General features: G+C 37.6%; 1 protein-coding gene and 1 long non-coding RNA gene across 2 annotated transcripts; one reads left to right on the top strand and one right to left on the bottom strand.

Moving 5' to 3' along the window:
* Positions 1-5,313: 5,313 nt before the first annotated feature.
* LOC113661272 lies at positions 5,314-10,888 on the top strand. Its single transcript, XM_047815211.1, has 4 exons — positions 5,314-5,478; positions 5,912-5,937; positions 8,744-9,494; positions 10,282-10,888. The coding sequence occupies exons 3-4, from the start codon at positions 8,866-8,868 to the stop codon at positions 10,556-10,558; spliced, it is 906 nt and encodes a 301-aa protein (XP_047671167.1). The 5' UTR covers positions 5,314-5,478; positions 5,912-5,937; positions 8,744-8,865; the 3' UTR covers positions 10,559-10,888.
* Positions 10,889-13,274: 2,386 nt separating this feature from the next.
* Positions 13,275-17,947, bottom strand: LOC113661267. Its single transcript, XR_003445009.2, has 4 exons — positions 17,927-17,947; positions 13,908-14,124; positions 13,481-13,816; positions 13,275-13,286 (listed from the first exon to the last, which is right to left on the bottom strand). It is a non-coding gene; the product is annotated as an uncharacterized LOC113661267 (long non-coding RNA).
* Positions 17,948-21,621: the final 3,674 nt, after the last annotated feature.

Here is a 21,621-nt window from a genome sequence, read left to right as displayed (position 1 = left end):
TTTTTATTTATCTACCTCCTTTTGGTTTTATTTTTATCCTCGATTACATTCCTATCTATGCTTGAATACCGGACAGATGTAAAAAGCATTTCACTGCATGTCGTACTCTGTATGTATGTGTATGTGAAAAATAAAATTTGATATAATTTGATTAAATTCCATTAAGGCCCTTTAAGAGGTTGATCTGGGGCAGGACATACCAGAGGACATTTGGAGAATACTGTATATGTACATAACTTCTTTATTTGTGGAAGATATGGCCTTATATAATTTAAAATTTATGTGTATTACACTAAAGCATGGTTGTCTGAGATTTATGCTAATGTTTCCCCAACTTTTACACATAATGCAGAACTATAGTACCACCTCTGGCCACTACAAGTATTGCAGAATGCCAACATCTTTGTGCTCCAAAACCTGTCACCATTTAATCAGTGACACTCTGTGTGACATGCTGGGGAAATTATTAATGGCGACACTCTCAATCCACAGAATCCCATGTCTTTCATGTATTTAAGTGTTAGATCACCTACTTCTAAACCATCTTTAAGTAAAAGGTGAGAAATCCATGATATCCAAGTAAAAGGTAAGTAAAAGGTAAGTACTGTTCCTGGCATATTTACATCATCACGAGAGCTTATAATTATTCTTTTTGTTTAGCAAACAGGTCGACAATAGCTTGATGATGGACTTGGTGCAGGTTGCGTAAGGTCTTGATTATTTTTATGAATGATGATGAGCCTATATTGGCACAAAAGCATTTATCCTTATGGCTGGCACTATTATGCCATTATCATTATTAGGGGTTCACGCAGAAATCATGCTAGGAACGTTTTGTAATCATTTTCCTTTCTTCTTCTTGATTTTTTGGCTTTCCATGAATCATTCATTTTGAAGTGTAATTTGAAGACATAAAAGTAGTAATGACTGACATTAATTGATTGCTGATGCAATTGGACAAAAAATATTTTAAAGAAATCAAGTTTCAATTCAATTCAAGTTTATTTGTATAGCGCTTTTTACAATAGACATTGTCTCAAAGCAGCTTTACAGAACATAAACACAGAGCAGAAGGTAAACATAATTAATGATAAAGGAAATAACGAATAATAAAAGAAATAAGAATTAACAGAATAAAAATTCTAGATTATTATTAGATGTATATAGTTCACAGTGTGTATGTATTTATTCCCCTATGAGCAAGTCTGAGATGACTCAGGCAGCAGTGGCAAGGAAAAACTCCCTTAGATTGGTAAAGGAAGAAACCTTGAGAGGAACCGGACTCAAGGGGGAACCCATCCTCATATGGGTGACACTGGGGGTGTGATTGTAATATACAGTCAGTTAAATGTTGTATTGGTGTGAAGAAGAAGAAGAAAAAGAAAGAAAGAAAGAAAAAAGAACTAGGATAACCAAAGGTTAGTCAAATGCTAGGAAATGCAAGGAAACGTTAAACCTGAAAACACATTATTCACTGTGAAAACAGCAACCCAAATCTGATATTCATTGCTCCAACAACTAAAGAAGGAAAGCATGGAATCTAAATAGGGTAACTAATAAGGAAGGAATCAAAACAATTGAACCATAAGGTCTAGGAGAGTGTGATGGTGAAACCCACATCACCACCCACAAGCAGCCTCAATATTCCTCTCACACTAATGTCCTCACTACCACCCAGATGCCAAAATGACAGTCCTTTTGTGGACTGCAAGGGAGCATTTAACATTTAGGTGCAAGGTCCTGCATGTCTGGGGTCAGCCTTTCACAGTTGCAATTCACCACACAAGACAACCTAGAATATAAAAAAATGGAAATACACAGTGCAAATGGCAACCATAATCTATCTGTGCTCACAGGCATAAGCATAATGCGCCAACCAAAATAGGGTGAGTAACAGGGAAAAAAGTATCATGTGTGCAAAATTAAGAATTAAGCAGATGTCTCTGGTAACTGTTACACTCAGGCTTCTCAGGCCAGAATGGTGGTACTAGGAAGGAAGTGTTTACTTTTCAGTCAGTGTCTCATGAATCCTACAAACAAAACAATCAGTGATTCCTTGTGTTTTCTGAAACAAATAAGCTTCAAGATCCAATTAGCTCTCCCACTTTAATTTTTTTTTCTTTTGCTAGCTTTCACTTCAGTTCAATTTTATTTGTTAAGTGCTTTTAACAATGGACATTGACTTAACCTTCCTATTTTCCCTTGGTCTATTTGACCCGACTGAAAGGTTTAATGAAAGTTTAATGTGTCATAACTTGGGTTTTCTTCCACTTATTTGCCTGAAATTTACCAGGATTGTTCCAAATTCTGAACTTTGCAAGTAAAGGGTCTTTGAACTATGTGTTCAGACCAGTATATACTATGTGTTTTGGATCCACTTGGGTCATTTTAACCCGGCCACATTTAGTGGGGCAATAGGTCACACTTTTGCCCTTTTCAGCGCAATGAACATACATACAGACACAAAAATGTACACATAAAATGTCCACTAACAGACGCACCCAAAACACACACTCACACCACACACACAAGCACAGAAACACACACGCACACACATTGGGCATTGAAATTCATTAGACCTCCAGAAATAACAAAAGCTAAATATTTCACACTTGTTATATGCATTTGTCCAGCTGGGGGCAAAATCTGATCTACCAACAAGCTTCACACACACACACACACACACACACACACACACACACACACACACACACACACACACACACACACACATTCATATAAAGAAGTTCAAAAATAAAATACATGTGTTTTGCAAATCATATTTGATTCCTCTCTTATTTATAAATTTAGTTGCATCAGTCAGATTTGGCCTAGAGATATGCTGAGTAATGTAATGTTTGACATTCATCAGTCAGTGGTTATCCAAAATAATATTTAATAATTTTTGCTTATTTTACTCAAAAATATGGCATCATTTCATAAGGTTTATCATTCATAAATTAAGTATAATAAAAAAAAAAAACATAAGGAGTGTAAAAGAAGTTTTACTCACATGAAATTATGCCATATTTTTGAGTAGGGTGTATGTGTGTGTGTGTGTGTGTGTGTGTGTGTGTGTGTGTGTGTGTGTGTGTGTGTGTGTGTGTGTGTGTGTAGCCTGTTGTTGGTTGATCAGATGACATCAGGTGGGCAAAACAGATATTACAGGTATAAAATAGATATTATACACAGAATGGTGATCACTGTAGAATTTTTGATTAATAAGCATTCAAGTCGATTATAATACCTAATAACTAATACTGAGACAGAGACTGAGAACAATAGCAAAAAACATCCAATAAATTAGTCACAGGTAACAACTAGGACCAGGCATAGCAATAAAAATGTCAGAAAAACCAAAGGTGGCAAAACCAAAAAGTGGGAAACTAGGTCAAAAGCATGGAAAAGAAACAAGAACAACATAACAAGCATTATCAAGAGCATGGCTTAAATGGCTAAAAACAGTAAGTGATCTGAGGATGAGGGTTCCCTCTGGTGGTAAAAGGGGGATGTGCGACTGAAGATGTTACAGAACCCCCTCTTTGAACACCTTCTGGTGTTTTCCTACTAGGGCATCCCCTAGGTTTGGGAGCAGGGCTCTTCAGCCTTCAATGTCCAGTGGAGACAGAGGAATTGTGGCATTTGGGTTCATGGACAGTTTAAGACACATGGAAAAATTGGATTATTTATTATTTTTGTGGGAGTTTGAGTCGGTATGACCATGTTCACCTGCTAAAATGCGAATTCTACTGGTCACTCACACAACATACAGTGTAGAACATCACCGTCACACATTCTACATACAGTCCTAAGCTGTCTTTACAGCAGGAAAGGAAGTTATGTTTAGATACATTGTATTGAATACAGTGTAGCATTTAACACCATTGTTCCCTCCAAATGTTAGAGGTCCTGGGACATAGCTCATCCCCAAACAGAGGGTGGTCCTCAGATTGTCAGAAAGAGCAATGTGTTCAATGTGACTGGGGTGGGAAGTCCTATTCAGCTAATTTAGGTACAGATCATATTTGGGCTAATCTGTAAGTAGATTGTTGAAAATGACTTGAGTTTAAGCTGCACGATTTGTTTTCAACCTGCCTAAGTTCTCGCATACCACCCCGCTGCTGCTAACCCTCCACTGGCTTCTGGTAGCTGCACGCATCAGATTCAAAACACTGAAGCTTGTTTACAAAGCCAAAAATGGACCAGCTCCCTCTTACCTTGAAGCCCTCATCACTCCTCACACTGCACCTCATGCCCTCAGAGCTACCAGCACTGCTCCACTGGTCACACTATCTCTCAGGGTAAGAGGTAAGTATACTACAAGACACTTTTCCTGTTCTGGCACCAAAGTGGTGGAATGAACTTCCCCTAGGGGTTTGGACAGCTGAATACTGGCTATTTTCAAACAAAGGTTAAATACCTACTTATCCATGTAACACTTCAACTAGCACTTTCTTCCCTGTCTGTTGTATGTGTGCATATTTTAAATAAAAAAAAAAATGTTGAACAGTGATCTAGGCACATGGTATCTTTAGTCTGTAGCCTGGTGAACCAGAGTTCATGCATTCAGTGATAAAGTCTTAAGGGCTTCTGCCAAATACTGCAAATGTAAATGTAAGCTTTAGCCAATAATTAGCCAACCAGCACACAGCAAGTATATCGCAGAGTTCAAACTGACCTATTGTCATGAAACTCCTATTGAAAGCAATCTTATTCAAATTTGACAATGGAGCTGCTATTCATGTTTGTCCACATAAAAACAAGAATTTGTTTTGGAAAAATAAGGTGTATCATAAAACAGTTTGTATTGCTACAATTTAGTCTAACACAGACTAGTATTTTTCTACCCTAATTGAAGATAACAAAAATAATTAGATTTTTATTTAATAATGTAACAACATTTACTAGAAACAAAATCACAACAGAAACATGCACACCATTAATATCTAGCAACAATGAATTCAAGAATTATTTCAGTGGCAAAATTCTATAAATATAAAACCTAAAGTAATTAAAGTGGTAATTTTTACCTAATACTGAAATCTGATCAGGTTGTGTCTCCTTGCTAAATGTTGCTTGACCTCAGTGCCGTTGTACTTGATAGGCTAGAACATATTGTTGTCCTTAAGGGAACAGCAATCTTTTTTACTGGTAATTATCAGTTTGTAGATATAAATGGCGATTTGTGTATGTGATTGTAATGGAATTAAGTGGAAGCATGATTGACAGTTGTGTTCACCAATTAGCAGGGTGCACTTCCTATTTAAAGGCTGATTGGTGATAGCTGGGATGCTTCACATCAGGGTTGTCCCTTTGTTTGGCTGGCAGTAGCTGTAGCTTGCCTTTTGCCCCTTTGGGTGGCTTGTTCTCCTTTAGTGTGCTCCAGTAGTGAGCTGAACAACTGCTGAACTTCCAGTTTAACAGTGGCTTTTATGAATGTTGTGAATCTTCACCTGAGACCAGACTAGTGTGTTTGTGGTAATATTGGGAGGCATGTGGATACCTCCTTTTCGTCTTTTTGATCGATATCTCCTGTTACGCTTACAATGTGGACTATTGGATCACACTATCTGGGGCTGGTGGCTGCTTTAACAGTGTCTTGGTTCAATACAGTGATTGTGTTGTCATCTTACTGCTATTTACGAAGGAAGTTGTCTGGTTGTTTTCCTTTATTTTGCATATTCCTGGGGAGTGTTCGGCAACTGAATTACATTGCTGGCATATAACCTGGATTAGTGCCCAGTATAATCTGCTTACATCCCATGAAGGTTATTTTATGGTGGAGTTTTCTTATTTATGGTCATATTGTTTGTGAAAGTCTGTTTGAGGGGATTTTTTTTTCATCGAAGTGTTTTTCTTTTGTGACTGAAGTTGTATGTTTATTTATTTATTACTCTTTCTTTTGCTTTAGTTGCCGGAGGACCCCCCCTGGCAGAGGTGGGTAGTAACAAGTTACATTTACTCTGTTACATTTACTTGAGTAAGTTTTTTTTTTTTTTTTTTTTTAAAAAGATACTTCTAGGAGTAGTTTTAAATCACTATACTTTTTACTTGAGTAGATTTGTGATTAAGAACTCCGCAACATTAGGCTACAATGAGCTTGTTACTTTTCTTTTTACCTCTTTGGTATTCTACACATCATTTTGACAGAGAGAGAAACTTCCGCTAAGGCTCTACCACATGCCTGTGTTTCACCAATCAAATGTAGTTGTGCAGTCTCGTCATGTTACCATACTCAATCTCAGTGGCAGGATGGGTTAGTTAGCAACGAAAACATGTCAGCATCAACCGTCGGCCATGCAGACACAAACGAGGAGGAAAACCCGAACCCCTGGCCTTATATTGAAAGCATGTTTACCTTAGTAAAAGTGCGAGAGAGCAGCTACATTATGAGGTGTCTTCTGTGTCTGCCAAAGCAAACGGACATTTCAGCATTGAAAAACTCAACATCTAACTTGAGGAAACATGTAGCGCTAAGTTTCCTAATTTTATTTTAATTTTTTGCTATCAATAGGCACATGTTTGTCTTTTAGGTTACATATGACAGATGTAGCGATTTTGGCTCGTGAAGCAAGGTAAATGTTTATAAGTAACTATAATGTGTTATAGTGACTCTAAATATTTTAACCTAAGTTGAAATTTACGGTAATGGAATTAACGTTACACTTATTTGGTCTGTTCGTCCGCCGAACAGGCCGTGTAACCTTTATTAATTCTATGAAGGAGGTATCTTCCCGGCCCAGGAAGGTTCACTCCCCTTTTTACTTTACACCGTATTTTGAATTAAATTAACTCAATAGAGCATGTAGTTCAGACCCGATGTTGCAGGTACCTTAATTTGTGAGCGATACTCAGAGACAAATCACCTGTGGCTCAAAATTATGACATTTAATGAATGAGACAAACACAACATAAAACTAACTACACAAACAAACAAAAGAAATAGGGAAAATGAAAATAAAATAAAACAAAAGAAATTAAAATTGGGGAAAGGGAGGAAGAGACTGGAAAGAAGAAACTAGAGACAGGAAGGAAAGGAATGGCAAGCTTAGACTCAAAAATTAATCACACCCTAACTGGGAAATCGTCACAGAAACTTAGATTCACCTTAAGATTCAATGAAAGATTCCTACTTAAAATTACGCATCTAAATTGGTTGGAAAAGGAAACGGTTACTTGCATTGGCTTACTGCACAAGAGTCCGGATGCAACAGAGAAATCTCTGAAAAGTCAGTTAGGGTGGGGTCAGACGTTCTTCCAAGTTCTCCTGAAGATCAGAATAGTTGTCGTTCTTGGAAGTGAAGCTTGCTGGAACTTCTTTGAAGGAAGATGGAGTCGTCTCCAAGCTGTTCAGAAAGTCTGACCACGGATTAGTGGTGTTTGTGACAATTTAAAGGTTGTGAACTCCACCCATCTTTGGGGAGATGACCAATACTTCGGTCAAGGTTTTGGAGGGAAAAACTCCATTTGTTTCAGGTGTCTGTGGGCGTGGTTTAGCTATCAAACTTTTAGATGACTTTAAAGTTTGATCCAGGGTGTATTAAGACGGTATGGCACCTTTCGTGCTCAAATAAAATACACCAGTGTTTGAAAAAAACGAGTAACCGATAATTTTGTGGTCATTTGGATACTAAACATGAAGGGTAATGAAGGTATAAAGGCAGCAGTACATTATATACACAGGTCAGTAATCGAAGGGTAACTGATGTTAATAAGATATTGTGTTCTTATAAAGGCAAAGAAACAAAAATGAAACATAAAACAGGATGCACTTTCATTAGGGAAGTAAAAAGAAAACGATAGCTTCATATACATTCTGACATCAGACCTTAAAGGGGCATACAGCATTAGAACAGGTATACATTAACATGCCATGATCAGTAATTAGAGTACAACTGATGTTAAATACAATGTTGTTTTCAGACACATGAATAAAATACACTCTTGTCAGGAAATTAAGGAGCAAATAATTTTAAGTCAGGCAAGCCTACCTTAAAAGAAGAAACCATTACAAAAAGGGTTATAAGAATGAGAACCTTAGAGTATCTTATCTTCGGGTTTTATTAGTAAAAGGAATGTCTCATTGTGTTTTGTGTGTGTGTGTGTGTGTGTTCTGTTTGAGGGCCCCAGAGAAGCCACATGGGGTTATCTGGTCTTTGTGTAGGCTCCAGTCATTCTGGAGCCAGTTGTGGGTGTGTGACACTGTGGAGTGTAGCCCTCAATAAAATCGTAAAACTGAGTGGTCAGCGGTTAATTGAGGAGTAGATGTTGAAATTTAGGGTGCCTGGGACATGAAATCTAAAATGACCGGTACCAGACGCTACACAGAGCTCTCAAGTCTTCACCGTGAGACACGCATTTCAGTCAGTTCACACGCTCACACCTTGTATTTCTTACACTGAGAAGTAAGGTCTAAACTTTTGGTAAAACTTGAGAGCCCTGTGTATATGTATGTATGTATGTATGTATGTATGTATGTGTGTGTGTGTGTATATATATATATATATATATATACACGTGTATATATATATATATACGTATATATATATATATATATATATACATGTGTATATATATATATATATATATATATACATGTGTATATATATATATATACATGTATATATATATATATATATATATATATATATATATATATATATATATATCCAAATTTCATGTGATAAGTCTATTTTAATGTCTTGATCTCCCTATAGCCTCACAGATTGTTTTTTATCCACAGAGGGTTCACCCCAACAAACTGGCAAAGTATGCAGACTTAATAGAGAACCACAGAAAGCATAAGTCCTCCTCTTCTGGTGATACTCTTGTGAAGAATGCAAAAATCACAGCCTTCGCTGCCACATGGCGGGTAACACCTGTAGACCTGTCAAAGGCTCAAACACGTTTGATGTCCTTGCAGCTGCATTAGAGGAAATACATTCTGAGTACAAAATCAGGGAAAAAGTGACCAGGACAACAACAGACAGTGGCTCAAACTTCCTGAAGGCCTTTAGATTATATGGTGAGAAGAAAGAGGAGGAAGCCACCAATGTACAAGAGGACAGTGACTCCACCCTTGATGATGCAACAGAAAATCAGAGTGAGTCAGAGGTGGCGTATCAAGATGTGTCTGCTATTCTGGATGACAACTCAGGCCTTGAGTACCAACTTCCAAGGCACCAAAAGTGTGCATGCCATCTCCTCAATCTTGTATCCACAGTTGATGCCACTGCTGCAGGAGGAGGTGCAAACGAAACCTACAAGAGGCTGTCTCAGTCTGCTTTTGCCAAATGTCAAGCTCTTTGGAATAAAACCAGCAGGTCAACCATGGCTCATGAGACAGTGGAACGTGAATGCAAGCTGCAGTTTCTCCGACCCAATCAGACACGCTGGAGCTCCCTGTTCCTCGCTGTAGAAAGGATTGTGCGCATTCACAGAGAGCAAGGAGAGAAAGCAATTTGCAATGTCTGCACAGCATTAAAGATAAAGATGTAAGTTGACAAAATGTATATTTTGTTTTTAAAGAATAATAAAAATAAATAAGCCTTGCTGATTAATGAGTGAATCCACCTGTCTCAAGTAACTAAGTTTTTTTTTTGCATGGTGTGTGACAATTGTGGATGACTTGAATGAAAAAATTAAACTAATTTATTTTATTTCTATTTATATGTATTTAACATGTACAATGCATAATAAAGAAAGCTGAAATGGGGTTTTTGTCCGAGTATGCTGCTGTGATGAAGCCTGTTGCCATGGCCCTTAATATCCTCCAAGGGGAATCATCTGTGCATATGGGCCTCCTGCTGCCAACACTTTACCAGTTGCGGAATAAGCTGAAGAGGTTGGAGTCAACTTGCAAAATGTGTACACCTCTTGTTCACGCCCTGCAGCAAGGGATCCAGAAACGTTTTGGAGACGTCATGAAAGAGCCTGAGCTGATTGCAGCAGCAATACTCCTACCAAGATTCAGAACATCCTGGACCACAGCGGAGAACATCTTAAATGCTGCTATATATACTTGTTTATCAATTCAAATGTGAACCAGTAGACATTGACCTATATAAATCTGTATAATGTTACTGACATTTAGGATTATAGTGTATCGTTGACAAACCACAGGATGGCAATATAGTTAGAAGCTCAGGTAGCTTTTAATGTCAAACATCAGCAGCTTGACAGTAGAAGGGTAAGAATAATGTACAGACTTAATTATTTTGAAAAACGATTTATCTTGCCCTAAAATGATTAACCCTAACCCACAGGCCTTGACTTCATCAGGAATCACCTTGACACAGACTTGGATGATGTCACCAGCACAAACAGCAGCCCCTCTAATGAAGATGACTTCTTTGCATCCATGGAGTTGGGAAAATCACAAGTAGGAGAGCTGGAGAGGTACCTTTCATGTCCTTCCCCTGCAGGTATTGATCTACTCCACACCTTTCCTCTCATCAAGAATCTGTCACTCAAAGTCAACACAGTTCTTCCTGCATCTGCAGCCTGTGAGAGACTTTTCAGTCATGCAGGACTCCTGTTCACTGCTAAATGGTCATAGCTTCACAGCAAGAACCTTGAGAGCCAGCTACTGTTGAAGTTTAATAGTGAAATAGTTTTTCTGCATGTTTTCACACACGCACACACACACATTTTACGTTGACCGCTTCCTTCTGGTGTGCAGTTTTCTGTTCAGCATGCCTGGTATGAAATGTGTGTTTTTCTTCTGTTGTTCGGTCACTGGAGACACACACAGTTTATGGGCTGACTCGTTCTAGTTCTGCCTGTTAAAGTATAAAGGTTTGGAAATTTGTGTTACTTGTGTATATTTATTTTTTATTTATTATTATTTTATTTATTTTATTTATTAAGTATTTGAATTTACCGGAGTTATTTTAATTTAAGCTATTTTGTAATTAATTTATTTTAATTTATTCTATTGATTGGATGAGCCATAATTTGCCTAAAGATTATTTTGTATTTTTGTCTGTCTGACTGTCTTGTGTTAAAAAATAAATCAGACGTTACTCAACAGTTACTCAGTACTTGAGTAGTTTTTTCACCAAGTACTTTTTTACTCTTATTCAAGTAATTAATATGGATGCCTACTTTTTACTTTTACTTGAATCATATTATTCTGAAGTAACAGTACTTTTACTTGAGTACAACTTTTGGCTACTCTTCCCACCCGCGCCCCCGGGTGGAAGGATCTTCTCTCCCCTTTTTAGGTGGTGGTTTCTTCCGTGTGTGGTGTGTACATTGAGTTTGTGGGGGTTGCGTACACTGGGGCGGTGGGTGGGTTGCATACACTGTGGGTGCAAGTTTGATGTGATAGTACAGGGATCTGTGAGTTGTTCTTGTTACTAACTTACATGAGCAAGTGATCGCTTCTTCCCCTTGGGGACCTCAGCCCAGGATTTTGGTATTTTATTTTACATATTGCATACAATTCAGTCTTTTTGTCAACTGCTTTTGTGTGTGTGTTCCCCCCTGGGATTAGTAACATATAACAGTGTGGCCTAACTGTTTTAAGATTGTTATTATTAGAAGACTTGTATATAAAAAGGTTGAATTTGGAACTGCACTCATGCTTCTCATCTGCCATCTTTTTAATAATAACGGATTTGTTTGACCTAACATTCTTGTTGGGATATCGTTAATAGTTCCCTGGGTGAAACTCCTGGGGTGGCATAGTCGGACTCCTAGTAGAAGATATTTGGATCGAGGTATAGAATTGCGTTAACTGACACTTCGTGCCTTTGTGCAATTGCAACTGCAATTGCTCCAACTAAACAGCGCCACATTCTGGTGCAGTTAGCAGGATGTTCTCGTTGCAACCAAAACCGCACACCCCCTCACCTACTCTGCTCCTATACCGCCACACATACCAAGGTAAAGGTTTGTGTTCTGCAAGGTCCTATTCTAGGCCCACTGCTTTTTTCCTTAAATATATTATCTCTGGGTAAAATTATCCATAAACATGGTATAAGCTTCCACTGTTGTGTTGATGATACTCAGTTATATGTTTCAGCAAAGCAATGTGTAAGAATAGTAGACAATCGTAGAAAATAATTCATGTGAAACAGTAAAGGACCTTGGTGTGGTCATTTATTTGAAGATAATGTAGATAATATTACTAGCATAGCCTTCATTCATCTCTGACATATTGCTAAAATAAACACAATGCAGAAAAACTAGTTCACACTATTTCTACAACTATGTTGTATTACTGTATTTCCTTTCTTCCTGGAGGCCCTAGTAGGTTCATAAACAAGCTCCAATCAGCCACATTTTTATTGTGATCCAAAACTGCAGGCAATTATTTTATTTTTTTTTGCCATTTATTGTCCAAATACAAATAAAATCTAATTCAACTAATTTCAATTATCAACATTGCAAACAAAAATTAAGTATGTAATCAATATGGCTGTCTTAAAAATGTACATACATACAAAACATACAACTGTTTGCATAATTACACACAAAACCTATAACGCATGTACAAGACTAGCTTGCTTTGTCATGACCCTCAAATTGTCCAGTGGGAGTTTAAATATATGTTTCTCAGGAACAAAAAAGGTACTGAATTGTATTGCTACATTTTTAATTTTTAATTTCTTACTATTACAATTAATATTTAATTCAATTTCACATGACATCAGTGTGATTATCATTTTCATTAAATCGTTTCACACTGACTAAAGCAGTGCATTTTCTATTCCTAACTTCTAAAAAAACAAAATCATGCAAGGTATTCTCTGAAGAATGATTATGTTAATGAGTGTATGTAGTACAGCAATACCAATGAATTAAAAGCACTAAAGGGCATCTGGTGACTCAAAATTAATGCAAACTAATGTTAAAAAAGTAGCTTTGTGTATCTGATTTCCTATGCAAATATGTCAAATGCAAAGGAAAAGAGAAAGTCTATTAGGACTAATGTAATCTTAGTTTTCCATTTCTAAACATTAGCTTTTTATAACTATTACTGAAAACCCAATCAATTGGTCCATTAAATTATTCTAGCAAAACTAATCCCTAAATGTTTATTCACAAGGTACACAATGTTTTAACATATTATTAAAAAGAAAAGTAAAATAAAGATAATTATACAACACCTGCCCTAATTTTTAATCAACCAAAATTATTTTACTGTTATATTAAGGGTAAAAGGTGATGACCCAAGATATTCATACTACATAATATCTATAATATTCTAAATGATTCCTTGAAGAATGCTTCTTGATGGAGATTCCTCTTATTCTAGAGAAGATTGTAGAGAGTTATCTCTAGAAAATGGAAAAAAAAAATGTCACATTCATGTTTAATGAATCAGTAAAGGAGAAATTGAATGTTATTTAAAATTATTTTTATTGTAAAGTCTATGGTGCTGGTCTTAAAATTCTATTAATAATCCTGCATTATTACAATAATATTCAATCTAACACATTTCTGGTTCATGTTTTGAATGTTTAATACCCACCTTCAGTGATAGCATAGGAAATTGAGCTCCTCATTGCAGTCTCTGTTCTCCCAGACTGATGTGTTGAAGTTGAAGGCACCACACCTATATGGCAGAATTGGGCATTGAGGTAGAGGTACATTGCTCCCCAGCAGCATCCCGTTCACCCAGAACCATTTTCCATCAAGGAAACGCATTCCTGTCCACACAGTTGCTGATTGAGTCTCTGTTTTAAGCAGTGTCTGATAATATTGAAGCGATCTATCCGAATCCATAAAAGCCAAGCCAGTGTATTGAGTCCTGCAATGCTGAAGAGCCATCTCCCAGGTTTTTTTCTCATTCACCAATATGAAACTCCTAGAACAAACAGAAAAAAACCCTCCATCACAGCTAGTATCACGCCAGCCATTTTGATCCATAACAACACAATTCTTTCCTGTATTCATACCATTGGGCCTGCCAAGGTACCACTTTGTGAAATTTGTTTTATCTCCATCAGTCCATGTCCAGTTGTTTACATATGGTGCAGTTCTGATCAGCCCATTCCAAGATAGGTTTTGTCCTGTAACCGCCACAGCTTTGTTGTTTTCCTCTTCAGAAGTGATGGTAGCCAAATTCCCAAAGTGGTGTATGCAATTGTTCTGAGCTGTAGTCCAGGTCATCTGCTGAGAAATTAAAAAGTATTCTCTTGTCAGACTTACAGATGTCCCATAAAGGACAAACAGGTGACAAATAAAAAAGAGATACATCATCTTTGGTGTTTAGAGTCTTTGGTGTTTGGTGTTTACTTTGAGCTGAAACTTTCTGACTTCAGCTTAAAAGGATTAATTTAAAGCACATGCAAAATGACATAAGAGCGTCATCATTTCATTTCACCAGAACCCAAAGCGTGGAAAGTTTGGAGAACATCATATTTGTACATCTAAATATCAAACATTTGTTGAATGAACTAGAATGAATGCAGAGTAATAATGACTAATTCTTGAATCTTGAACATCAGCTTGACTGACTAACTGTTTTGCACCAACTTGAGTTTGAACTTCCTATAGTTCTGGCAATGGTTAAGCTTTAAGCTCCTCTCAGGATGACATGAAGGACTGGTATGATTGTCTTGCAGTTGCCTGTTTGTATAATGCTGGAGTTTTAGCCTTATTGCCAGTGCCATTTCTTCACTCCAGACCAGATTCAATGGCCCATACAATGAATGCTCCCCACAGATAGATGGTCTATATCTTGGTAGGAAATATGTGTCCTCTTTTACTGTGTGTCCAAACTATGAGGTGTTGCAGCGTTTACCTAAGAAATGAGAAAATTTGCCTGCATCTCTTCAAGGAGACATCAAGGCTCATTAAAATGTTTCCTAGTTTGTTTGCTCCCTTCTCACACATGACATTGACATAGGTGATCATTTGCTTATCAAGCAGCATCCTTATGGAGCAAACCCTAAGCCAGCACTGCTAAGCAAGCGATTATGAAGCAAGAGACAGAGTACTTATATAAACATGGAATAGCTGTCCAAGGTTTGAACCCTTTAATTTAATTTGGATAAATGTGAATTCAGTACAGGGTGGTCACTTGGGGAAAATTGTGGGGCAGAATATGGTGGAAACATATTTTGATGTCAAAATCCAAGTAATTTGTGCATTTTCAGTTCCAAAAACAGGATGAGATCTCGGTCACTTTTTAGGCAGGCTGGATGTTATCACTATATTTCGATCGTTTTGCTAATTTTGTTTTACTTCTTACTAACTTGTTAGGCCAAAGTGTCTTGTGCAAGTGGTCTCCAGAGTGCCAGACTGCTTTCTACTCACTGTAACTTCTGGTAAAAGGGGATCAACCCTGTGTGCTACTTCTCAAAGACATTCCTGAAACACTAACTAAACTACAGTGCTAGTGAAGAGGAGACTCTTGCCTTGCTTATGGCTTTACAGTACATTTAAATGTATCTTAATGTCATAGTCTCTGTTGGTCTCATGGTCTCTCTCTCATTGTCTAGGAGTTCACTCTTGTCATCACTCACCAATAGGGGTGTAACTGCTATTATTTGGTAGCGGGCTGACTCCAGCTCCTCCCTCATCTGAGCCATGTATCATTGGGAACATTCCAGTGACTAGAGAAGTAGGCTCAGTTAGCTCCCAGCAGAAGAGCACAAGCTCTGTGAGCCTAAGTAACCATAAAATTCCACTCACAATGGGATTGCTCTGAGGTTGTGGCTCGGATTTTCTGGAGAATGGTGTTAAATTACTCAACCTATCTATCAATTTAGGTAGGACGCTAGGGTAACAGTTCTAGATTCATTGTTTTTAGGTTGGCTCTTTAGGGTTGCACAGGCAAGTTGAATGGTTTGGCATTCAGGACTTCATTTCCATGAAAGTGCCAAACATAGCATATACAATATATTAGATATGGAATAATATTTTTATATTGATGGTAATGTAGGTTTCTTTATTCTGTCTAAACAAATCCAAAGTGTAATCCTAGGTTTTATACCGACTGAGGGCCTGAGTCACCTGACCACAACAGCAAGGATCATTCATTCTTCAAATAGCTGTCCATGGTCCAGGAATGCTATAGTTTTGTCGATTGCAGTGGTGTATAGGGAGCACAGGTGATCATACTATCCTCTAAAGAGCTTGTGTATTCTACTCTGTACTATATCATCATGCAAGGTAGTTTGCACCTTTCAGACAGCTTGACTATGCAAAGAGAATTGAATCTTCATCACTGAGTCATCAAAACCCAATGCGTAGCAAGCTTTGACATCACATTTGTACCTGTAATTAGGATTTTTCTCACTACTCCTTTAACATCATTCATCACTAATTTGGCATATGTAATCTTGAGAGTAAGCCAAATATCCAAAATGGTTCACCTGTAATGGGCCAATGAATCTGAAAGCAAAGTTGTAAAAAAGGAAGTAAGCTGTATCTAACCACTAACCACTGGTCTCATGGTAAACACATTTTAAAAAGATTGCTGTTTATATATGTGTTTTATGTTTGTTGTTTGATTGCTTTTTCTCTCTTTTGGCTCTCAACGAAGGCGGTCGCATTTTCTCTCCCTCTCTCTCTCTCCCCCTTACTTTCCCTGCTTTGCTCCTCTCATCTCATCTATTGTCTTATACTTTGAGAGACTCTCTCCGCACTGCTCTCCAAACTAAAAAACATCATGGATTTGATAAACTGGTCTCTCAACGCAATTGACACCATCATCTCGACGAGAAGCTTGGGATCACGGGAACCTGACTGCCCTGCCAGAACGTTTACAGCTGGCAATACGATGGATACTTGGGAGAAGTGGCGGGTCGTGTGTCTGGTGGCTCTTTCCGTGGAGGACGTTGAAGATATTTACCTATTCGGAACCATGATAACAGGAGTTCTGCTGATTGGATTATGGATTGCCCTGGTTTATTGAAAAAATCAGAAAACGGTGACAGCCGTATAAAACCTCAAAGGCTGCCCGTCATGATTGATGCAGTGGGCAGGGCGGTCAGCACTGAGGCTGGGACTATTAACCGCAATATGGATAACATCACGGTGAGGCTCACTGCTTTGGATACTGCTTTGGTTAACATCACAGAGAAGCTCACTGCTTTGGAAAGAAAAATGGATTGATTTGGAGACTAGAACGGACCAAGAGAGTAGTCGTGTACATTGGAATATATGTCTACTCCCCCCAAGACCAAACAATCCCAATCTTATCTGCTTTCGGCTCCCCTCAACCAGCATTGGCCTCGGCCAAGGCCGCTGTTGGAACAACAATTCCCCTGGAAGAGCACTGCAGCAAGACACTCTTGTGACCAGTGACAATAAAGGTTACTACTACTACTACTACTATGTGTAACCCCATCACCCCATAAGGGGATGAGGAGATACCTTAAAATTAAGGGTAACCACTACAGTGTGTTTCTTTGCAAATATGACAATGTTTATTTTACAACATTTCCAAGTAGCATCAGAAAGAATCAAAAAGATCAGACAAGCAAAAACAAAGAAAGAAAGAAAAAGAACTATCTTGTAACCATTACAGACAACAGGGTTCCCAAGCCTATTTAATAGTAGTTGCTACTCTGCAAATAAGTGCACACTCAAATTACAATAAAACCAAAACCCGTTCAATCCGCACTCCACGGCAAAAGGAAATCATACCCTCAAACCACAACAAGATGTTCCCCCCCCACAGAGTACACCACATGTATAAGGTAATGGAAACCCCTCGGTCATCAGTTGGTCCAAGATAAATAAAACAAACCAAAAAAAAAAACAAAAAAACAAAAAACATTAAGCCATCAATGCTTTCAATAAAAGTAAACGGCAATCATACATCATCTGTAAAAAGATAAATTGATTGCCATACCATATTTAATAACCTTAAAAACACTTTAAAGAGTTACATATTAAAAGCACAAATTACAATATAAAAAACTTAAAACCAATTCCTATAGTAAGCATACTTCACAACCCTTACCTTTACAATTCAGTTCTAGGCTGCTATGCTGCTCATTAATCAATTGGTCTTTTCATCTGCTATAACACAGCCTTGAAAAACACCAAACAGCATTTCTTAGCATATGGTACACAAAGAGGACGTCACCTGGGATTTGTAGTCCACCCAATTTGTAGTCCTACACCTTCTACCCCATTACATATGTATCCCCATATGATCTGAAGAACACTTGAAGAGACTCTACTGATTATTTTTCAAATTTCTTGAAAGGTGACAGTGCCTTTAAATATGTTAGCAGAAGTAGGTTTAACATATTACACAAATCTCTTGAATTTTAGTAGGTGTGGCTATATGATCCACATTTATGCATCTACTCCTGGTCTTGGTTCACTATACCTCACTATAATGCTCCGTATCATATCTATGTCATTGAGCACAGGGGCATGACTGTGGGAGTTTTGGCCCAAGAGCATGGTGGTGTTTATTGTCCAGTAATATATCTTTCTAAATCTCTCGACACTGTGGTCCAAGGTATGCCTGAATGTTTGCATTCAGTTGCTGCCTCTGCTTTACTGGTTTCAGATACTGAAAAGGTTGTTTTTCTACATCCACTTACACTGAATGCACTGCTTCAAGTAGTCACCATTCTCAATAACATTCAGACAAAATACATGCCACACAGACTCTCACTATTAAACCTGTAATATGCAAAACATCCCAGAGATTCTGAGATTCCCCAGAGAGTAGGTGGAACAGGCTCCTGAAGGCTGGTTGGAGCTTGACTGCTTTTCTAAAACTGATCTCTTTGCTCTGCATATATACACACTGGACTATACGCACACTACACTATACTATACACACACTGCATTTAATTTAATATAACAATCTATCTGACAATAAGCTATCGGTACCACAGGACATTTCTGTATCTGTACAGTCTGTTGCACCTTACATGTTACATATATAATATTTATACTTATATATATTATTTATATTTAAACATACTTTATATATATATATATATATATATAAAATTCATACTGTATATAATGTGTAGTGCATTGTAAATATGTCTAGTAGTACACTGTGTGTACTGACTATGTATGAGCACATTGCATCTTTTCCACATTTGCACATTTCAAATGGTACATTTTTTTAACCTGTTTGTAAATTGTTCTAATTTCTGTTCTTAACTACTGTATGTAAATGGTTCTGCAATTTCTGGAGCTCGCTACCAAGAATTTCACTCACCATGGCACATGTACTGTGGTGATATGACAATAACGGTGACTTGACTTGACTTGACTTGATCTGTCGTGACACCCATTGGAAAGCGGTATGTACATTTTGTTCTTTGCCTACTGGTTGCATGAAGCTAATTTCATTCCTTATCTTTTAGATCAAGCCGTTGAGCTTGTAGCTCTAACAATGGCATGCTGTCTGTTAAAATAACTATACTGATTCATGATATGCTTTCGGTGTAGCTCAGGTTACACCCCAGTACAGTATATTCTGGAACAGCTCACAGCAACTCCCTAGCTTATGAAGTACCCAAATTGGAGGCATTGAAAGTCAAACTCATCTGTAGCCTCAAAGTCAGTGCAAGCAAATCAGATTTCCTATTCAAATATGTCTAATGCAAACTAATTAAGTAAGCCACTCTTGAATGATGGTACATGAGGTAACAGGTCTTTTCCTATTCTGAACACAAGATATCATCTAAACAAGTCTTTAAAGGTTACTTTATTCTATCATACTTTTTAAACTCTAGTTTTCTAGTAGTTTTATTAATTTTTTTTATAATACTTTTGCCCAGCTCCTACAAGACTTACTCAAACATATTGATAAACCCAAACTGGACTTTGACAATTGTACTGAAGTCTCTAGGCCCAAGGATGGTCAGCCTTTTCATCCTTTAGTTATTTTAGTTTAGACCCAAATTCTTTGTAAAACCAGAGAAGCTTTTCCTCTTATCCATATGGGTAAGAAGATTTCTATCTTTCCTGAAACCAAGAATGTGCTTGTCAAAGCCTCTCTCAGAATCTGGGCTCAGTTTAAGTGCTTTTTTTCTTTCAGTCCCCCTTTTACCTATGCCTACTGGCTGCTAATCATACTTTTCCTCCCTCCTAGTCAGACAGTGTCTTCTCTACATGAACAAATTTGGTATTCATTAATTGATTATATATAGATAACATTTTTGTATCATCGGCAGTTATTAAACAAATATTCATTTTATTTCAAACATTCACTTCGCATTTTATTAGGTACCTGCAGGTTTGGATTTTTCCCCATGATTCCAGTGTTACCTAATGTACACTGTGTACAATGTGTGTGGGCCTTAAGTGTTTTTTTTTGACACTAATTCCAACTCTGAAAGGTTCAGTCTCATATATTTGTAATCAGATCAATCATATACGCACTCATACCTACTTAAAGGAGACTAAAAACCTGGAGAGATGGTGCTAGGAGAACAATCCTCTGAATGTCAGCAAGACTAAGGAGTTGATAGTGGACTTCAGCAGGAGCGGTCATACCAACCGGTAAACATCAATGGGACCCCATTGGGGAGAGTGGACAGTTTCCTGTTTTGGTCCTGTCACATCAACACCCTGGTGAAGAAGGCCCGGCAGCGTCTGTACCACCTGAGATGCTTAAGGGACTTTGAAGACATGAAAGTACTACTGACTGACATTACACGATTGTTGATGCAAATGGACAAAAAATATTTTAAAGAAGAAAAAGAAAGAAAGAAAGAAAGAAAGAAAGAAAGAAAGAAAGAAAGAAAGAAAGAAAGAAAGAACTAGAATAACCAAGGTTTAGTCAAATGCTAGGAAAGGCAAGGAAAAGTTAAACATGAAAACACATTATTCACTGTGAAAACAGCAACCCAAATCTGATGATTTTCTCTGTATTCCAGAACATGCTGATAAAAGTGAGAACCACAATCCCTGAGCAGTATGAGCTCCCTGGATCCAGGCAGAACTCATTCCACAGAGCATACTATTAATGACAGCACCCTTCATGGCCTATACACCTCATTTCACCTGAAGTACTTTAAAAAAAAAAAGAGCACTTTTTTCACCACCTTCATCTTCTGCATGTCTATGGTCAGCCTGTCACAGTCGCAATTCACCACACAAGAGAACCTAGAAAATGAAATACTTATTTGTGCAAAATTAAGTATTAAGCAGACGTCTCTGGAAGTTGTTACACTCAGGCTTCTCAGGTAAGTGAGATCAGCCAGAATGGTGGTACAAGAAAGCAAGTGTTTAGTACAATTTTATTTGTTAAGTGCTTTTAACAATGGCCATTGACTTAAAGCAGCTTTATTGCATTATGCATAGAAATTCAGATGTTAGGATGAGGATTCCCTCTGGTGGTGAAAGGGGGACGTGCGAATGAAGTTGTTTCAGAACCCCACCTCTATGAACACCTTCTGGTGTTCTCCTACTAGGGCAGGGGTCGGGAACCCGCGGCTCCGAAGTGGCAAGTGGCTCTTTCATCCCTCTGCAGATTTGGAAAATAAAAATTTTATTTAAATTTATTTTATTTTAGTTAGTTATTTAGTCAGTTAAAAAAAGTAATTCTAAATTCTAAGATTATGATGCTCTTGTAACATTAAAATAAACCCTGTTTAATTTTTTTGTCGCTCAAAATATGCGTCATAACTGCCGACTTGTGAAATCCAACACACAGAAGCAGACGCATTGTTGGTT

The sequence above is a fragment of the Tachysurus fulvidraco genome, chromosome 6, assembly GCF_022655615.1.
Source record: "Tachysurus fulvidraco isolate hzauxx_2018 chromosome 6, HZAU_PFXX_2.0, whole genome shotgun sequence".
In the NCBI taxonomy this organism is placed as follows: domain Eukaryota; kingdom Metazoa; phylum Chordata; class Actinopteri; order Siluriformes; family Bagridae; genus Tachysurus; species Tachysurus fulvidraco.
The sequence above is the reverse complement of the archived record's forward strand: the minus strand, read 5'-3'. Positions and strand labels throughout refer to the sequence as shown.